The 21,978-nt window shown below is 42.5% G+C and overlaps 1 protein-coding gene across 6 annotated transcripts in view; it reads left to right on the top strand.

Moving 5' to 3' along the window:
- MSRA (methionine sulfoxide reductase A) overlaps positions 1-21,978 on the top strand; it is a 433,629-nt gene that overhangs the window by 49,070 nt on the left and 362,581 nt on the right. The window contains exon 1 of one of the 6 annotated variants that reach the window (XM_073624833.1): positions 8,236-8,291. The exons of the other annotated variants lie outside the window; for them this stretch is intronic. Within the exon in view, the coding sequence (XP_073480934.1) occupies positions 8,249-8,291 (43 nt within the window). The 5' untranslated portion in view covers positions 8,236-8,248. Of the gene's footprint in view, positions 1-8,235; positions 8,292-21,978 lie in introns of those variants that run through there. 6 annotated transcript variants of the gene reach the window in all.

Raw genomic sequence — 21,978 nt, 5'->3', positions numbered from 1 at the left:
CGTTTCGGTATCTAACTATGAGGAGGGATTGATGAAATGGCAATCTCACTTGCTTTTCCTGTTTGGCGTGGCTGTATCAAATTATGAGGAGGTAGTAATGAAAGCTCAATGTCACGTCCTTTGCCTGTTTGGCGTGGCTGTATCAAATTATGAGCGGAGGTTAATAAAATGCCAATGTCACATATTTTTCCTGGTTGTTGTGCCTGTATCAAATTATAAAAAAAGGGATTGATGAAACTCCAACCTCACTTCCTATTCCTGTTTGGTGTGGCTGTATCAAACTGTGAGTTGGGATTAATGAAATGGCAACATCACTTCCTCTTCCTGTTTGTCCTTTCGCTATCTAACTATGAGTAGGGATTGATGAAATGGCAATGTCACTTCCTTTTCCTGTTTGGCGTGGCTGTATCCAATTATGAGGAGGTATTAATGAAAGATCAATGTCGCTTCCTTTTTCTGTTTGACGTGGCTGTATCAAATTATGAGCAAGGGTTAATAAAATGCCAATGTCACATCTTTTTCCTGGTTGTCGTGGCTGTATCAAATTATAGGAAAAGGGATAGATAAAACTCCAACCTCACTTACTATACCTATTTGGTGTGGCTGTATCAAACTGTGAGGTGGGATTAATGAAATGGCAACATCACTTCCTCTTCCAGTTTGGCCTTTCGGTATCTAACTATGAGGAGGGATTGATGAAACGGCAATGTCACTTTCTTTCCTGTTTGGCGTAGCTGTATCCTACTATGAGGAGGAACTGATGAAACGCCAATGTCACTTCCTCTTCCTGTTTGATGTGGCTGTATCAAACTATGAGGAGAGATTGATGAAACGCCAATGTCACTTTCTTTTCCGGTTTGGCAAGACTGTATCAAACTAGGAGGTGGGATTTATGAAATGCCAACATTACTATCTTTTCCTGTTTGGTACAGCTGTATCAAACTATGAGGAGGGATTATTGAAATATCACTTCCTCTTCCTGTTTGGCATGACTGTATCAAACTCTGAGGTGGGGTTGATGAAACTCCAATGTCGCTTCCTTTTCCTATTTGGCCTGGTTGTACAAACTATAAAGAGGGATTACTGAAATGCCAATGTCACTTCCTTTCCCTGTTTGGTGTGGCTGTATAAAACTGTATGGTTGTATCCTGCAATAAAAATAATTTTCTTCTTTGGCCATTATTTTGACCGGCTTGATAGTGCCTGGCCTGTCAATCAAATTGAGCAGCGAGAGTAGATGGGGGCAGATTGGGGCTCTAAGATGCCCAAGTCCTTCAAATAGAGCGAGTGTCTGGAATCAGCAGCAGGGATGGCCAGATGTGTGTAGCTACACTCAAGAAACTGAGACCAGACTATATATCACTTAAGCAAGATTTATTTACAGTGAAACAAAACACATCCAAACACCAGCAAACAGAAAACACTGCAAACGTGAAGATACAAGTGAGCCATAACATAATAAAGACAAAATACCTAACGTGCTACCTAACTAAGTAACAGAAAGCCTAACTAGCAACTAACTATATATACAAAATGGGGAACACAGGGCAAATCTGAAGGGGCATGGAAACATTTAGGAATAGGGGGAACAAAACTGGAATCAGAAACATGGAGGAATAGGTACAAAGCAGCAGGATACAAGACAGGAGCAAGATTTGGGTATAAGGCAGGAATCATACTCATAATTTGACAGAAAGCATGCATCTGGCAAGCAAAATACTGAAGTGAAGTGTAACAATAGAAGAGGGATTAAATACCTTTCCAGTATCAGGTAAAGACTGATTACTGGGATCTGTTGGCTGTTGGGAGACACCTGCTTGTAGACACTGGATCTACAACCCTCTGCCTGCCCGGTGAACCACGGTGCCACCAGCAGCTAATCCAGGGCCTGACAGCAAGCTATAAGAAAATAATGTTGGTGATGTTAGAAAGAAACTTCAATGGGGAGGTTGGCCCAGGGAGGGAGTGGGCACAGTGGCCACTTGTGTTTGAAATAAAGTATTGTGAGAACTTTGCTACTGGTCTTGTCGGACTCTATTGTTATCTATGTCAGAAAAGTATCCAGCAATGACCCAGAGCAAAAAAATGGACACCCTGGTCCAAGAGTTTGTGATTTGAGCATAGGGTTGAAAATCCCAGCAAAATAAGAAAACAAGAAAGTAATTATTACAAAGCCTAAAGTGAAACTTAATGTCCTTTGTGAGCTTTAAGGCTAAGGGATAGGTAAGTAGGAAGATGGTGGCTGCTCAAGCAATACCATTATATAAAGCAGAAGCCCTGTAAAATGTGTGCCCCAGTACATATTTCCAAATTGAATAACGGTACAGTTCTGTAATTTCTAAGACCATATAATAATTATGTGCCTTTGTACTTTGATAGCTGGACTATTTTATAGCTCAAGGAAGATTGAGGTTTGTGCGTAAACAATTGAATGTGTGCTGATCAGCCTGCCAAATTTTTTGGCGCACTTTCCAGAAATATCTAACAGTACCTGCTATGTGATAGTCCAATAAAAATTGGAATGTGTACACAAAACAGGTAGCACGTGTGGAAGATGGAGCGAGAACAGCTAGTAAAAATAAATTGTAAGGAAAGTACATCACGCCAAAATAGTGTGTTGGCAAACACCATCGATATTTCATCCTCTAGAGACTCCTTTGCCTGATTGAAATTCATGTATTCCAGACACATCTATATCTTGCCTCTACAGAGGAGAGAAAGCCGGCGCAATCAGATAACTCTTCCTCTATACAGTTACCCTGACTGAGCTGCTGTGGCAGACAATGTGTAAGAGTCTCTTATAAAACAATATTCTCTTTCAAAGTCCATCATGTCATCTGTATGTATAGAAATATTTCCAGAGATGGGTTTTCAAATGGTCTCTGGTTGGAGGCAAAGAAACGATAAAAGAAAAGAATCAAAGTGGTTATCTTGTAACTAGCAACCCTCGGGGAATAGAGCAATGCCATTGGAACGGTTGGAAATAAATGCAAGACTCAATATAGGCCGGGAGGCTCATTAAATTCTCAAATAAGCAGTGGAACATTCTCAAATTGCTTATTGAGCTCAAGCAATGTGCTGATCAGGATACTCTACAAACAGGCAAAATATAGTTTTTAGTTTAGGTTCCGGTTCCAAGATTGAGAAAATTTTAATTCGGATAATTCTTCTGGTATTACTTAGATCATTATATAGATCAGCCTTTCTCAATCTTTTCAACACAGCGGAACCCTTGAAATAACTTTCCGGTCTCAGGGGGAACCCTATATCTACAACTCATGATAAATTAGTGTGATGGTCAATAGGGAGAATGCTGCTTACACTTTTGGCCATTGGGGAAGAATTAGCCCCTTATAGATAGCTAAAAAGATCAATGGTGTCAATGGGAACCTATCTGGAGGAAGCCTAGTTGAGAAACCCTGCTTTGTACTCTGTACACAGTTGCATTCATTAGACATGTGGGTTTGTGGTGCTATCTTCAGAAGAAAGATGCTAGGTACGCCTAAAAGGAGCCCTGTTTCTCTCCTTAGTTTGGGGCTTTTTTAATGGGATTTGAAGTTCTTGAGGACTTATGGACTAGATGTCATGGTGGCCTCTTTTGAGCCACTTACACCTGTGTGACAAAATTGCAGATGGACATTCTGAGAAAGTGTGACAGGTCCCTATTGGCAGGGAAATTCCTTTGAAATCCTGCACAGGCCTCCTTGTCTTGGTGGCTTGAATCTCCAAACCTTTAGTCCTTTCTTCCACTTCTACCGATGAGAGTCTGTGCAGTTAGGGAGAGGTGTTGGGACCCCTCTAGGTACATGGTCAGTGGACATGAGAGGAAGCTCGGTTTTCCACACATTTCCTGGAACCAGGGCCTCTAATAAGGGGATAGCACCTGTCCTGTACAGAGCCTAGGCCGCATACGTTCAACAGGTGGGCACAGAGCAGCAGGAGTGAGCGCCGTTACTAGAACCAATCCCTCTGTGACCCTCCCTGTATTTCCAATACTTCCGTTTGTGAATGAACAGGGAGCCCCTGTACAAAGTGCTTCTTGTTCATTCAGTCTGCAGCTATCTATGCCCTCAATCTTTCTCTGTCTCAAAAGTGAGATGTTGGGTGTCTGTTTAGATCACTGATATTTCACCAACCCCCACAAGGCTGTTAAAAAATATAACAAACTAAAATTGTAAAAAAATAAATAAAACAAAAACATAAATAAGAGTTCATTCTCAGTTACTCTGGTTGTATGGATGAGTGATTTGTTCATGTGGCTGGAGCCACCTGTTAGGCTTGGTTCACTGTTCCTGTCAGCTAGGCTTTACGAGGCCCCTTTATTTCTAACAGCAGCCCTGCCTGGAACTTTTGGTGATTTGACTTTACTTCCCTGGATTGACCTCCTTGCCAGGCACATGGTAAGGGTACAATCGGACATTACCATGGCCCAATTATGACAATGGAAAAACATACACTAAGTAAGAGTAGGGAACACGGCAACAGGGGAGTAGTGGCGCAGATTGATGTCGCTGGTTCTTCCACTGCAGGGGCAAGACAAATGAAAAAAAAATACCCACCTCTACTAGAAAGCCCTATTTTTTTTTTTTTTTTTTTAGCATACAAGCGTCAGCTCCTTGGTTTGAGGCTTTTTTTTAAATGAGATTTAAGGTGCTTAGGATTTATGAACTTAGGGCTAGGACTTAAGAACTTATGGACTATGGTGGCCTCTTTTAAGCATAACATTGTTCCAGAGCACTTTAGATGTACATTTAAAGCAAGTGAGACAGGTCCCTGTTGTCAGAAAAATTAGGTTGAAATTCTTTGCACAGACATCCCTGTCTTGGTGACTGACATCTCCATTGCATTTTTTTTTTCCACTTCCACCAGTGTGAGCCTGTGCAATTGAAGAGGGGTGTGGGACCTGACTAGGTACATGGTCAGTGGACACGAGAGGAAACTTGGTTGTCCAAAAATGGAACTTTTGGTGGCTTGGCTCTGTCTACTTCACTGAATAGACCACCTTGCCAGGCACCCAGGGTATGATGGGACATTGCTATGGCCTAATTATGACAATAGAAAACATAAACTAAGTGAGAAGAAGGAAGGCAACAGCAGGGGCGTGGTGGTGCAGATTGATGCTGCAAGGATATAAAAGGTATTATATAAGAGGATTTCTGAGCTGCAGAGGAAAGGTAAAGGGGTAGGGGGAAATTTTAAGGAGCAAAAATTATTTTGCCCCAAGAGAGAGAGGATTTTGGCTAAATGAGGGTGCATTGATTTTAAGACAATTTTTCTAATATAGAGAAATAGTCCTATACAACTATTTGAGGGCACACTGTTCAGGCATGACCAATGGTGAAGAGGATTTCAGACAGAGTGTCTGATGTAAGTAAATAGCTGAGGTAGGGGATTTCTAAAGTAGTTTAAATCAGGAGGTCTAGAGATGGCTAACGTAACTCACAAACCTCAGTAACTTCTAAATTTAATAATAAACCTCAAGGTTACTCTTAACATGTTCTCTGGCTAGACTATTGCAATGAGAATTGCAGTTTCACTGTGAAAATTATAGGATCAAACTAACACCAGCTTTTATAATACTATTGTGTTAAAATGTCATGCAGAAAAATGAATCTATACCGTAAACCACCAACAGTGTAATTTGGAACAAACCATACAATTCGTCCAGAGTGTGATCAAGTGTATGCACATTGCTTTCGATAGACTTGTTTAGTTTTCTCTATATATTACTCCCTGTCTCCTTCCCTGCTTTGTTCTCTCAGCAGTTAATTCTGTCTCTGTTCTTTATTCTGCCTCTATCTCTCTGACACCCTACATGTAATTCTGGGTCTCTCAACCTGTGTCCTTTCCTTCAACTATTCTATTGTGTCTGGGTCTATTTATGTAGCCGTCTCTTTTATTTTCCATTATCAGTAGACGGGAAATGAGGGAAAATCTGCAACAGGGACCCAGACAGAAATTCCAGCTTTCTCCCACTCTTCCTAAGAAAATCAATTATATTTCTAAAGAGAGAGAGATAATAAGAGAATAAATAGGGTTTAAATGTCCAAGTATAGCGGTAGTAAAACATAATACCTTTATTGCTTTTTACATCTAGACATCCTTAGTTTACATAAAAGAAGAGTACAGACAATAAGATGACTACTAATGCAACCAAAATGTTGTATGTGCCCCTTTTGTGCTTTACATACAAAGAGTTCTACAGATGTGAAATTGCAGAAGGAGGGGTTTACCCATATGTAGCGCTACCCCTGTAGGGGCTGCTGGTAATAGCTGGATCCTCCCTAACTGTACAGAGGCTGCCAGTCACCCAAGGAAAAGTCTTTACACTCTGGCTCCAATGCATCAGTCTAGGGCAGTGATGGTGAACCTTGGCACCCCAGATGTTTTGGAACTACATTTCCCATGATGCTCAACTACACTGCAGAGTGCATGAGCACCATGGGAAATGTAGTTTTTTTATAGTTTATTGCTTGAGGAGCTTTTAACAGGAGGGCATAGGATTCTCCGAAATGCTCAGAAATTAGAGGACAGTCTTCTCCTAGAGTACTGTAGTTGTGTGTTTTGAACAGTCTGCGGCCTCACAATTGAAGACCATGGGGCAGGTCTTTTTGGCATCTGGTTACTTTTGGCTGATACCCAGATAACCGTGGGTGCCCAGTGCAGCTTTCAGAACACTACGCAATCACAGAGATCTGTCTAGACTTTACTCACTAGTCCCGAGGACAGTTGTAACCTTCCAGCTTCCTCCAGGCATGGTCCAGTGAGTGAGATGGCACCTCTCCAGACCAGGTCCCCTGTGGTGAGGTTCTGCAATTAGCTGCAAGCCAAGTCCATCCAGGCCCTCAGCCTGCTGAGGGCTCGAAAGCAGCTGTACAGTTTATGGGCTGCCTGAGGTTAGCAGCCCCTTTGGCTCTAGTAGAAGAAGGGAGAAGGGTGAAGGAACCCTGCTCTCCAGTGTCTCCAACTGTTTATCACCATTCCAGCCCCCTTCAGGACACTCCTCCCCAGGGATTGGCTGAAACCTGATATTCAGGCTAGTTATTTTGACTCTCCTGCCCTAAGCTCTGGAAGCTTCTTCCAGAGGCAGGGGGGAAGCAATCAAACTCCCAAGAGCAGACCAAGCCAAACAATTACTGCTCCCTTGATTATAGAAGGGGCCAAAGTAAGTTTACCTTGCATCCTACAGTAGGAGGGTGCTACACATACATATACCATTCCTTTGGTTCGCTGTTACAATGTACAATGTTCCACATCGAAAAGTTCTTTCTAAACCAAAAATGCAGATAAAATGTATTACATAAATGTATTACAGAGATCACCTTCCAAGAGCAAGTGCTGCGCAAATTGTTGGTGCTATATACATTCTGTATAATAATAATAGTATTGTATAGATGAGTCCCTTAGAACATGCATGGTCACCCCTAAACTTAATAAGCCCTCACTGGACCCAACCAGTTTGAAAACTTAAGACCCACGTCTTTGTTTCCATTCACCTCCACATAAACACCTTTTCTTCTACCATGTGAGCTTCTACCTCACTGATAACATTGTTCTAATTAGCGTTTAAACTCACCAATTACTTACTACCTGCTAAACCCAATGGCCGCCACATACTCTTAGACCTTTTTGCTGCCTTTTCATATAGTTGACCATCCGCTCCTCCTCAAAAAATGTAATTCCCTGGGCCTGCAAGAATCAACTCTTTCCCGATTCTTCTCATATCTATCTCAGCACACCATCAGTGTCACCTTCAACGCTATCTCCTCCTCTCCTCTTCCTCATTCTATATGGGTCACCCAAGGCGCTGTCCTTGGATCTCTTCTATTCTGTATCTTCACCTCCTCCTTGGGTCAGTTGATGACCTCCCCATGGCTTCCAATACCATCTCTACACTGGCAACACAAAAATCTATCTCACTACTCCTCCCCTCACCCCTTTGGCCTCCTCACATGTCAATAATTTACCAACTAACATTTCATTGTGGATGTCACAACACTTCCTCAAACTCAATGTTTTAAAATTTGCTGTTATCACTATTTAGATCCTGTTTAATAATAATAATAATAATAATAATAATATTATTCTGTTGAAAAGTACCTTAGAAATACTTTCAATGCTTCAAGGCTATCAGTTCAACTAGGCAATTATCTTCATATAAATATATAAGTGAACCTATTATCTTCTCCACAATCAGCACTTTGCACTAATGTACATGTTATTGTAATTCCAAAGGTTTTCAACCAAAATGTCAAACAACAATCAGAGGTGCCATGTTTCACAAGAACGCTGTGAGTATGTACGCATAAAGCAGTGCAAGTTGTAATCATCTGTACTAAGTGGAGATATTCACCATCCACATACAGGCATTCAGTACTTCCTTCTGGAGCTTGGTTTGAGAACCAGGCAGAACTCCTGTCCAAAGATGGCTTTTAGTGCGTATAAAAATATCCACAATGCAACAATTGTTCCCTACAGAATTCCATGAAGACTAGAAGTTCTAGAACGATGTATGATGTTTGACAAGGGAAAGCACTTAGCTGCAATGAAATGGTGTTAAATCAATAAGCAGCACATGGGAATATCACTGAGTTTGTTGGAAAAAGTTCACACAGCTCAATTTGGCCGACAATTTTTATATGCTTGTGCATGAAAGTGGCATTACATCCATTGAGGAGTATCCATTAAAACTGCTGTGTGTACAAACCGGGTGATTCTTACCAGGCAGTTTCTTTAAAGTAGTACTAAATGCTCCAAATTTTTAGAATGAATGGACTTATTATTTAGGGGAACGTTCTCTAATGCAGTGGTTCCCAACCTAAGTTCTTAAGTACCCCCAACAGGTCATGATTTTAGGCTTGCCTTCACCTTGCACAGGTGCTTAATACAATGTCAATGGCTTGGTACTTTTGACAGCTATTTTATTGAAGGGAAATTTAACTTTTGGGGGTACTTGAGGACTAAGGTTTGCCCTATTACATTGCTTACTACATTAGTGTGCCAAGTACTTACTTTGTTAGCTCCTGGCTCCAGAACGCTCTGTGCTGCTTCCCTGAACTTCTGGGTAGGAGGCACACACTCAGGACACAGTGAAGATAGGGTAGTGTGGGCACAGGGAACTAATAATAATGGACAGCTCCTGCTCCTGCTGCTGTCAATCAACTTGCTAGGGGGAGGGAGGTGCAGGGGAATGTGGCTTACTGCTGTAGGCTTTAGGGATATCTGTTTCTGTGTATATCCATGTTGGGGAGTGTTAATTTTGGCGTCAACTTTTGATTTAGTTTTAGTCCTAGTCTTTTGACTAAAATGCCATCTTAGTTTTTAGTCATATTTTAGCCATCTGAATTGTTTTAGTTTAGTCATATTTTAATTGACTAAAATCTGATGGTTTTACAGTAGTTAACTTGTAATACATTATCTAAGCATTTCTATAGAATTTCCAAACTCATTATATACTCCTACAGTAAAAATAGAATATGTTATTATTTATGGTATTAAGGTTTGGAGGCCTGTAATGCACAGTAAGTGCTCTGGACGGTCTGAGGAGGCCTGTAATGCACAGTGAGTGCTCTGTACAGTCCGATAAAGCTTGTAATGCACAGTGAGTGCTCTGGATGGTCTTAGGAGGCCTGTAATGCACACAGTGCTCTGGATGGTGTGAGGAGGCCTGTAGAGCACAGTGAGTGCTCTGGAAGGTCTGATGAGACCTGTAATGCACAATGAGTGCTCTGGATGGTCTGAGGAGGCCTGTAATGCACAGTGAGTGCTCTGGGTGGCCTGAAGTGGCTTGTAATGCACAGTGCTCTGGACTGTCTGAGGAGGCCTACAATGCACAGTGAGTGCTCTGGATGGTCTGCGGAGGTCTGTAATGCACAATGCTCTGGGCAGTCTGAGGAGGCCTGTTATGCACTGTGCTCTGGACAGTCTGAGGAGGCCTGTAATGCATAGTGAGTGCCCTGGACAGTCTGAGGAGGCCTGTAATGCATAGTGAGTTCTTTGGATGGTCTGAGGAGTCCTGTAATGCACAGTGAGTGCTCAGGATGGTCTGTGGAGGCCTGAAATACACAATGCTCTGGACTGTCTGAGGGGGCCTGTAATGCACAGTGCTCTGGACAGTCTGAGGAGGCCTGTAATGCACAGTGAGTGCTCTGGACGGTCTGAGGAGGCCTGCAAAACACAGTGCTCTGTATGGTCAGTGCACTAACTGTGCATTACAGGCCTCCAAAACTATCCAGAGAACTCACTGTGCATTACAGGTCTCCTCAGACCATGGTCTGTGGAGGTCTGTAATGCATAGTGCTCTGCACGGTATGAGGAGCCCTGTAATGCACAGTGTGCCTCCTCAGACCGTCCAGAGCACTGTGCATTACAGACCTCCTCAGACTGTCCAGAGCACTGTGCATTACAGACCTCCTCAGACCATCCAGAGCACTGTGCATTACAGGCCTCCCCAGGCCACCCAGAGCACTCACTGTGGATTGCAGGCCTCATTAGACCATCCAGAGCACTCACTGTGCATTACAGGGCTCCTCAGACCGCCCAGAGTACTGTGCATTACAGGCCTCCCTAGGCCACCCAAAGCACTCACTGTGCATTACAGACCTCATTAGACCATCCAAAGCACTCACTGTGCATTACAGACCTCCTCAGTCCATCCAGAGCACTGTGTGCATTACATGCCTCCTAAGACTGTCCAGAGCACTTACTGTGCACTACAGGCCTCATCAGACTGTCAAGAGCACTCGCTGTGCATTTACAGGCCGCCCTAGAGCACTTACTGTGTATTATAGGCCTCCTCAGACCGTCTAGAGCACTGTGCATTACAGACCTCCTCAGACCATAGTCTGAGGAGGCCTGTAATGCACAGTGAGTTCTTTGGACAGTCTGAGGAGGCCTGTAATGCACAGTGCTCTGGACGGTCTGAGGAGACCTGTAATGCACAGTGAGTACTCTGGATGGTCTGAGGAGGCCTGTAATGCACAGTGCTCTGGACAGTCCGAGAAAACCTGTAATGCACACAGTGCTCTGGACCAGTGTTTCTCAACCCCAGTCCTCAAGGAGCCCCAACAGGTCATGTTTTCAGGATTTCCCTCAGATAAAATGGCTGTGGTAATTACTAAGGCAGTGACACTGATCAAATCACCTTTGGTGGAAAGCCTAAAATGGAAAGCCTGAAAACATGACTTGGGGTGCCTTGAAAACTGAAGTTGAGAAACACTGTTCTAGACAGTCTGAGGAGGCTTGTAATGCACAGTGCTCTGGACGGTCTGAGCTCTGAGGAGGCCTGTAATGCACAGTGCTCTGGACGGTCTGAGGAGACCTTTAATGCACAAAGTGCTCTGGACAGTCATCTGAGGAGGCCTCTAATGGTGCACAGTGCTCTCTGGACAGTCTGAGACAGTCTGTAATGCACACAGTGTTCTCTGGACGGTTTTAGGTGGCCTGTAATACTACACAGTGCTCTGAATGGTTGTCTGAGGAAGCCTGTAATGCACAGTGCTCTGGACGGTCATCTGTGGAGGCTTGTAATGCACAAAGTGCTCTGGACGAAAATTCAGATTGATTTTCGCTTTTCAGCACTGGAAACATACCGATGACAAAAATTATGTTAAAAATATTTTTATTAACTAAATTAACACTGATGTCGGGAGCATGCACGTGACGGTGGCTCCATGAGACCCCCTATGGGGATGGTGTCAGCAAGAAACAGGAGCAAAAAAGAGAACATTTTGAGAGAGGGTAAGCAAAGCATCCACAGGCTTGAAACAAAAAGGTCTGTAGCACTATATGATTTTACCTTTTGACATGGAAAGGAATAAAGAACAAAGAACTCACTGGCACACCTTAGTGCTACTGCACTCCAGCAGCACTATAGTGTGCCAATTGTGTATTTTGCCTCGTGTCCTGACTGGTGAAACATTGTTGGTATGACAGAAAGTCAAGGGAAATCTTTCTAATGGAGCTCCAGATAGCTGAAAAACCCAACAGGAGTTCCTACCTTTCCCGAGCCTATCCAAATTGATCGCTTTATAGCAAGGTGTAGCAAATGATGAAACAACAAATGGAACAAATGGTTCCCTATAGAGGAATTTACACAATCAGCATCTAGTAGCATCTAGCAATCCATCACACAAGAATGGAGTACGATGCCATCGTGTGAGATTAATTGCTACTACATGCACTTGTATGTACAGTATAGGGAGCTATTTGTTCCATTTGTTTGGCAAGTAGTTCAATCTTATAGTAGCATTAATATCTCTGTTATAGCTTAGCTGGATGGGCAGGTTGCTGAGAGAAAGTCCTCCAGAACACCTGGAGACCAGATCAGCTGAGTGTATGCTGGTTTAGAAGCTTTATTTGGTAAATCTGCAATGTTCCCTACTCATTTTATCTTCAGAAGTCCCAAGTTATGGGTTATCATTTAGAAGAGGAGAAATAGAAGAGTAATCCCTGCTAGTAATTTGTTTTCCAAATATCCTTTAAGGCTAGAAAACCTGCTTCCATTTCTAATGTAACTTTGAGATTTAGTTGTACCTTGTGCTGAGGAGATGTGGTAGTTTAGGGCTCCATTGTCCAAGTCCCAAAGCATACTAATACTTGTCCTCCAGTCCCAGACACTACTCTTCTTTTTGTGAGCCCAAGGTATCAAAGACCCGGCCCATGGGGAGACAGGCCATCAAGCCTCCTTGGGTTTACAGGAGAATGATGCTTAGGTCAGCACCAACGTCACTACCTGGGCCCCATTCTCTGCATCATAGAGGAATGCTTCCCACCATCATAGTAAGAAATAAACCCAGACTTTGACTGACCAGAGACAGCTGAAAAAAATTGATTATTAAATAGTATTTTTTTCAAAAAAGGGAGTTCAAGGGTGTAATTCAAGGCGAGGATTTAGTTTGCTCAACCTGAAATTGGGATTTTAACACTTTAGTACCAACAGGTACGTAGACAGTGCTTCTAATTTGATCATGTGTCATTGTTGAGAATCTTTTGCTGTGCAGGAACTTTCTGTACAGCTGTCTCACTATCTTTTTGTCTACACTCTTTACCTGCTCCTTATCCCCCTTTTCTTTGATTTTGACTCTATTCCTTTAGTTCTTTTTATATCTTCCTCTCTGCCTTGCTCTTTCTAGCCATCTTCTCCTGTATCCCCCCCCCCCCTTTCCTCCTCGTATATATACAGTATGTTGGTAGGTTCATATATCCAGCCATAGTACCATAGGTTCAATTAATGCATTCTTTATATCCCTAATATACATAAGTTAATTCAGCACCATGTGTGCCTATGCACCTGAGGCGCCTTGATTTCCTTTGCATTATTATAGAAATATTAACAAGGGTAATTGCTCTTGTTGGCCACGGAGGTGAAGCGCTTCCTCACCATACATTTTCTAGTGTTTTTTCTCAGCCATCAATTAAATTAAAACCTCTGTATGGTTCATTAATACATGCCCATGCAGCATAACAGAAGGAAAATAAGGAATTTAATGGGGTTAATTAGTCCAATCTTTGTTAGGAAAGGATCCAGGAATCTGTTTACAGCTGTGAAGCTTCCCTCCCTTGTCCCACAAAGCTTGCTATCTAATGGGGGGGGTGCCTTGTTTTTGATTAGCGATCAAGAGGATGTTTCGGTGCAATAATTTCGTAAAGAGAACCTGTGCTGTAGAATCTGACAAGCATTGCCTACTGTATAAAAGACTTTCTCTGCCTTTTTTTTTTCTTTATTTTGATTTTTTATTTAAGTGCATGCAACAGATAACAAGGAACAAGTTTGCGTAATACAACTTAGAGTGATCATTCCATGTATGTACAGAACATTCTCAAAAGACATCAGGTAGAGGGTATAACAGAGCGTACATAAAATAAGACAGCTGTTATGATTTTACATCTGCTTATATTGGTAACCTGCTAGACTGACCATTCATAGAGACATAGTCAGTATTTTTCTAATAGTGTCTACATGGTATAAATTGAGTTATCTGGACTTTTTACCACAGAGTAACAAAATTTTTTAGGGTGCTTGGAACCCCTGCAAAAACAATTCATTAGTGGTCAGTGGAAAGAACACCCTTACAATGATAGGCAGTGGGAAAAATGTTCTTTCTTTAGTAATCATCAAAATGCCACCCTTACAAATAGCTAAAAAGATCATTGGTGTCATGCTGCTGGCTCTGCCAAGTAGTGTTGTAACTGGAACTACGAAAGTACCATCAGATGGGAGCAGGGGGATCAGCCTAAGCTCAAGGAACTCCTAGCAACCTCTGGAAGAACCAGTAGTTTCCATGGGATCCTGGTAGAAAGCACTGTGCATTACAGACCTCCTCAGACCATCCAGAGCACTGTGCATTACAGGCCTCCCCAGGCCACCCAGAGCACTCACTGTGTATTACAGGCCTTATTAGACCATCCAGAGCACTGTGTGCATTACATGCCTCCTAAGACTGTCCAGAGCAATCACTGTGGATTACAGGCCAACCCAGACTGTCCAGAGCACTCACTGTGAATTACAGGCCTCATCAGACTGTGCAGATCACTCGATGTGCATTACAGGCATACTCAGACCATCCAGAGCACTCACTGTGCATTACAGGCCTCCTCAGACCGCCCAGAGCAGTGTGCATTACAGGCCTCCCCAGGCCACCCAAAGCATTCACTGTGCATTACAGGCCTCCCCAGGCCACCCAAAGCACTCACTGTGCATTACAGGCCTCATTAGACCATCCAAAGCACTCACTGTGCATTACAGGCCTCCTCAGACCATCCAGAGCACTGTGTGCATTACATGCCTCCTAAGACTGTCCAGAGCACTTACTGTGCATTACAGGCCTCATCAGACTGTCCAGAGCACTCACTGTGCATTACAGGCCACCCCAGACTGTCCAGAGCACTCACTGTGAATTACAGGCCTCCTTAGACTGTGCAGAGCACTCGATGTGCATTATAGGCATACTCAGACCATCCAGAGCACTCACTGTGCATTACAGGCCTCCTTAGACCATCCAGAGCACTGTGCATTACAGGCCCCCTAAGACCGTCCAGAACCTCACTGTGCATTACAGGCCTCCAAACCTTAATACCATAAATAATAACATGTTATGTTGTTATTATGTTACACTGTGTGCATTACAGGCCTCCCCAGGCCGTCCAGAGCACTGTGCATTAGAGACCTCCTCAGACCATCCAGAGCACTATGCATTACAGGCCCCCTAAGACCGTCCAGAGCCTCACTGTGCATTACAGGCCTCCAAACCTTAATACCATAAATGATAACATGTTATTATGTTATTATTATGTTACACTGTGTGCATTACAGGCCTCCCCAGGCCTCACTGTGCATTATATGGCTCCTCAGAGCATCCAGAGCACTTACTGTGTATTATAGGCTTCCTCAGACCATCCAGAGCACTATGCATTACAGTCTGAGGAGGCCTGTAATGCACAGTGAGTTCTCTGGACAGTCTGAGGAGGCCTGTAATGCACAGTGCTCTGGACGGTCTGAGGAGAACTGTAATGCACAGTGAGTGCTCTGGATGGTCTGAGGAGGCCTGTAATGCACAGTGCTCTGGACGGTCCGAGAAAACCTGTAATGCACACAGTGCTCTGGACCAGTGTTTCTCAACTCCAGTCCTCAAGGAGCCCCAACAGGTCATGTTTTCAGGATTTCCCTCAAATAAAATGGCTGTGGTAATTACTAAGGCAGTGAAACTGATCAAATCACCTTTGGTGGAAAGCCTGAAATGGAAAGCCTGAAAACATGACCTGTTGGGGTGCCTTGAAGACTGAAGTTGAAAAACATTGCTCTGGACGGTCTGAGAAGTCTTGTAATGCACAGTGCTCTGGACGGTCTGAGGAGGCCTTTAATGCACAAAGTGCTCTTGACAGTCATCTAAGGAGGCCTATAATAGTGCACAGTGCTCTCTGGACAGTCTGAGACAGTCCGTAATGCACACAGTGTTCTCTGGATGGTGTTAGGAGGCCTGTAATACTACACAGTGCTCTGAATGGTTGTCTGAGGAAGCCTGTAATGCACAGTGCTCTGGACGGTCATCTGTGGAGGCTTGTAATGCGTAAAGTGCTCTGGACAAAAATTCAGATTGATTTTCGCTTTTCGGCACTGGAAACATGCCGATGACAAAAATGATGTTGAAAATATTTTTATCAACTAAATTAACACTGATGTTGGGAGCATGCACGTGGCAGTGGCTCCACGAGACCCCCTATGGGGATGGTGTCAGCAAGAAACAGGAGCAAAAAAGAGAACATTTTGAGAGAGGATAAGCAAAGCATCCACAGGCTTGAAACAAAAAGGTCTGTAGCACTATATGATTTTACCTTTTGACATGGAAAGGAATAAAGAACAAAGAACTCACTGGCACACCTTAGTGCTACTGCACTCCAGCAGCACTATAGTGTGCCAATGGGTTCATACTACACAAAAAAAACATGTACTGTATATAATGGGAGAGATAGAGAGAAACCCTTTATCCCCTGATGCGTGCTCTGAAGACCAACAGTCACTTACCTCCAGATAGCCTGTGTCATCAACTGCCAGGGGACACCATAACACCCCTATTATATTTATTTAAATTGCTGCGTGTGTTGCTGTTGTGTATTTTGCCGCGTGTCCTGACTGGTGAAACATTGTTGGTATGACAGAAAGTCAAGGGAAATCTTTCTAATGGAGCTCCAGATAGCTGAAAAACCCAACAGGAGTTCCTACTTTTCCCGAGCCTATCCAAATTGATCGCTTTATAGGTTTAGTCAAGGTGTAGCAAATGATGAAACAACAAATGGAACAAATGGTTCCCTATAGAGGAATTTACACAATCAGCATCTAGTAGCATCTAGCAATCCATCACACAAGAATGGAGTACGATGCCATCATGCGAGATTAATTGCTACTACATGCACTTGTATGTACAGTATAGGGAGCTATATGTTCCATTTGTTTGGCAAGTAGTTCAATCTTATAGTAGCATTAATATCTCTGTTATAGCTTAGCTGGATGGGCAGGTTGCTGAGAGAAAGTCCTCCAGAACCCCTGGAGACCAGATCAGCTGAGTGTATGCTGGTTTAGAAGCTTTATTGGTAAATCTGCAATGTTCCCTACTCATTTTATCTTCAGAAGTCCCAAGTTATGGGTCATCATTTAGAAGAGGAGAAATAGAAGAGTAAACCCTGCTAGTAATTTGTTTTCCAAATATCCTCTAAGACTAGAAAGCCTGCTTCCATTTCTAATGTAACTTTGAGATTTAGTTGTACCTTGTGTTGTACCTTGTGCTGAGGAGATGTGGTAGTTTAGGGCTCCATTGTCCAAGTCCCAAAGCATACTCATACTTGTCCTCCAGTCCCAGACACCACTCTTCTTTTTGTGAGCCCAAGGTATCAAAGACCCGGCCCATGGGGAGACAGACCATCAAGCCTCCTTGGGTTTACAGAAGAATGATGCTTAGGTCAGCACCAACGTCACTACCTGGGCCCCATTCTCTGCATCATAGAGGAATGCTTCCCACCATCATAGTAAGAAATAAACCCAGACTTTGACCAGAGACAGCTTAAAAAAATCGATTATTAGATAGTATTTTTTTCAAAAAAGGGAGTTCAAGGGTGTAATTCAAGGCGAGGATTTAGTTTGCTCAACCTGAAATTGGGATTTTAACACTTTAGTACCAACAGGTAGATAGACAGTGCCTCTAATTTGATCATGTGTCATTGTTGAGATTCTTTTGCTGTGCAGGAACTTTCTTTACAACTGTCTCACTATCTCTTTGTCTACACTCTTTACCTGCTCCTTATCCCTCTTTTCTTTAATTTTGACTCTATTCCTTTTTATATCTTCCTCTCTGCCTTGCTCTTTCTAGCCATCTTCTCCTGTATCCTCCCCCCTTTCCTCCTCGTATATATACAGTATATTGGTAGGTTCATATATCCAGCCATAGTACCATAGGTTCAATTAATGCATTCTTTATATCCCTAATATACATAAGTTAATTCAGCACCATGTGTGCCTATGCACCCTGAGGCTCCCTGATTTCCTTTGCATTAATATGGAAATATTAACAAGGGTAATTGCTCTTGTTGGCCACGGAGGTGAAGCGCTTCCTCACCATACGTTTTCTAGTGTTTTTCTCAGCCATCAATTGAATTAAAACCTCTGTATGTTTCATTAATACATCCCCATGCAGCATAACAGAAGGAAAATAAGGAATTTAATGGGGTTAATTAGTCCAGTCTTTGTTAGGAAAGTATCCAGGAATCTGTTAACAGCTGTGAAGCTTCCCTCCCTTGTCCCACAAAGCTTGCTATCTAATGGGGGGGTGCCTTGTTTTTCATTAATAATCAAGAAGGTGTTTCGGTGCAATAATTTCGTAAAGAGGACCTGTGCTGTAGAATCTGACAAGCATTGCCTACTGTATAAAAGACTTTCTCTGCCTTTTTTTTTCTTTATTTTGATTTTTTATTTAAGTGCATGCAACAGATAGCAAGGGACAAGTTTGCTTAATACAACTTAGAGTGATCCTTCCATGTATGTACAGAGCATTCTCAAAAGACATCAGGTAGAGTGTATAGCAGAGCATACATAAAATAAGACAGCTGTTATAATTTTACATCTGCTTATATTGGTAACCTGCTAGACTGACCATTCATAGAGACATAGTCAGTAATTTTCTAATAGTGTCCCCATGGTATAAATTGCGTTATCTGGGATTTCTCAAGCTTTTTACCACAGAGTGATATAATTTTCAGGGTGCTTGGAACCCCTGCAAAAACAATTCAGTAGTGGTCAGTGGAAAGAACACCCTTACAATGATAGGCAGTGGGAAAAATGTTCTTCCTTTAGTAATCATCAAAATGCCACCCTTACCAATAGCTAAAAAGATCATTGGTGTCATGCTGCTGGCTCTGCCAAGTAGTGTAGTAACTGGAACTACGAAAGTACCATCAGATGGGGGCGGGGATCAGCCTAAGCTCAAGGAACCCCTAGCAACCTCTGGAAGAACCAATAGTTTCCATGGGATCCTGGTAGAGAGCGGTAGTCTATGGACTCCCTGCAGCTGATCTTTTCTTTATTACTGACCTTCATACTTTGCTCCGCATTGTGTTTGTGTGGGAGACTGCCATCTTGATTAGGGAGCAGGGTTTGCTTCAGTGTGTCCAAGGTGCCCCTCTGATGACTGCTGGGGGAATATAGAAGAATAACAGGAGGTGTGGAGGAAGTACAAATCCACAGAATAAAGAAGCAGGGAGATCCGAGCACAGCAGATTCTAAGGTACAGCTTCCTCTCTAGCAAGGAGAACAATGAGCAGCAGAGTAGAGATATCATAAAATTTCACTCCAAATCTGATGAGAATGTCAGTCAGAGGCAGCAGTGCCTTAAATCAGGGGGATCCAAACTTTTCACTACAAGAGACACATGGTATATTTTACAGATATTTGTTGGATGGAAAAAATGAGATAGGAAGATAGGATTCAGAACAACAAAGAAAGAACTTCAATAATACAAAGGAAAGAAAATACAAACAAACGTTAGCCCATGAGTCTCGCCTTAAATCAGGGCCTGAATCAGATTTCCCCTTACATCGGGGTCCCTATCGATTTCCCCCCTTAGATCAGGGTCTCCATCAGAGTTCTCCTCACATCAGAGTCCCTATCAGTTACACTAGAGTTCCTTTCAGATTCCCCCTTTATATTCCCATCAAAGTCCACCTTACATTAGAGTCCATATCAGATAGCGCTCCTAGCAACCGATGACTACACATTGGAGATCCAGGAGGTTGTGGATGTTGGGTAGAAATAGGGACCAAAGGCTGACCTGAAGACCTGTGTGAGTTCTGATACCCCCTGAAATGTTGTATATCCATGATCAAAGATTTAGCACATTACTGTCCAGAAGGGTAAGTATTATTTTTACAGGGCCTCAATGACCTATTTATTTTGGAAGATAGAGAATAGGACCACTTTAATTGCTGAATCTTTCTTAACCACAGGCAAACTAGGAGCTTTGCGTTTGCAGTATAAAGGCATAGCATAGCAATACTTGACTTAATATTTTCCAGCAGAGGAAGCAAAATATTCTCTTTTTATTTACAAGAACCCCATTGGAGCAATTTGCCCTTAACAGTTTGTTCAATTTACCTAAAAAAGAAAAATTGCCCCCAAGGCCCAACTCCCTAAAGAAGAGCACAGAGCAGGAAAGTCAGGAATTGGCCTGCAGGAAAAAACAGAGAAAGGAAGATATATCTGAGGACAAAGCAGGAGAAATTGTTTCCAACATTAATTTAGTGAATCTATTTTGGTGGATGAACTTTGCTGCGGAATATAGAAGCTCCTTCATTTTTTTTTGAATAGATGCATAAAATATCCATTATCTTACTAAACCCTCCTAAAACCGTTTACTTGGAAGTGAATGTGGAGAACCTTTCCAAAGAATACTTTAAATGCTATTAAAAAATTGCCCAAAGTATAGTTAATTAACCGTTAAATGCCCATGGGACCTTTATAAATGTCTTGGAACTCAAGGGGTGAAAACTCACAGTTGCAGCAGCTTGTTATCCTGCTTCTGATAATAAATATATTAAATGGAAAAAAAAGTGTTAAAATAATTAAACTAATAAAAGAAATAAAAAAATGAAACTTTACACACAAATACAGACATGCAATTATAAACAACGATTAGGTATCATCACTGTGAACGCCTGAATGGAGCAATAATTCTAGAGCCGTCATTTATTGCTTACTCTAAAGTAATGACCTGTAAGGACCTGTAAAGTCTTTTCTAATTAAACTGTGGTCTATGGACAATTTTAGGTTCCGAAGCTTTCAGCATTTCATGAGTGTGCCCAGTTTTAAGGCTTGACATGTTTGGTATCTATTTACTGGACACGACCCCATCTTTTATATTTTACCAAAAATTGGGCATTGGGTTTATATATAATGCATCCAGAAAGTATTCACAGCACTTCACTTTTTCCACATTTTGTTATGTTACAGCCTTACTCCAAAATGCATTAAATTCATTATTTTCCTCAAAATTCTACAAATAATACCCCATAATGAGAATGTTTGCTTGAAATCTTTGCAAATTTATTAAAAATAAAAAACAAAATACATCTCATGTTCATAAGTATTCACAGCCTTTGCTCAATACTTTGTTGAAGCACCTCTGGCACAAATTGCAGCCTCAAGTCTTTTTGAGTATGATACTACAAGCTTGGCACACCTATTTTTGTGAAGTTTCTCCCATTCTTCCTTGCAGGACCTCTCAAACTCCATCAGGTTGGATAGGGAGCGTCGGTGCACAGCCATTTTCAGGTCTCTCCAGAGATGTTCAATCGAGTTCAAGACTGGGCTCTGGCTGGGCCACTCAAGGACATTTACAGAGTTGTCCCATAGGCACTCCTTTGTTATCTTGGCTGTGTGCTTAGGGTCATTGTCCTGTTGGAAGATGAACCTTTGCCCCAGTCTGAGGTCCAGAGCGTTCTGGAGCAGGTTTTCATCAAGAAAGTCTCCATACATTGCTGCATTCATGTTTCCCTCGATCCTGACTAGTCTCTCAGTTTCTGCCTCTGAAAAACATCCCCACAGTATAATGCTGCCATCACCATGCTTCACTGTAGGGGTGGTATTGGCCAGGTGATGAGCGGTGCCTAGTTTCCTCCAGACATGACACTTCCCATTCAGGCCAAAGAGTTCAATCTTTGTTTCATCAGAGCAGAGAATTTTGTTTCTCATGGTCTGAGAGCTCTTCAGGTGCCTTTTGGCAAACTCCAGGTAGACTATCATGTGCCTTTTTCTAAGGAGTGGCTTCCGCCTGGCCACTCTACCATACAGGCCTGATTGGTGATGTGCTGCAGAGTTGGTTGTTCTTCTGGAAGGTTCTCCTCTCTCCACAGAGAAACGCTGGAGTTCTGTCAGAGTGACCATCGGGTCCTTGGTCACCTCCATGACTAAGGCCCTTCTCTTCCACTCAGTTTGGC

The sequence above is a fragment of the Aquarana catesbeiana genome, linkage group LG04 (genome assembly GCF_042186555.1).
Source record: "Aquarana catesbeiana isolate 2022-GZ linkage group LG04, ASM4218655v1, whole genome shotgun sequence".
Lineage (NCBI taxonomy): Eukaryota > Metazoa > Chordata > Amphibia > Anura > Ranidae > Aquarana > Aquarana catesbeiana.
Note: the sequence above shows the minus strand (reverse complement) of the source record. Positions and strands in the feature narration are given on the sequence as shown.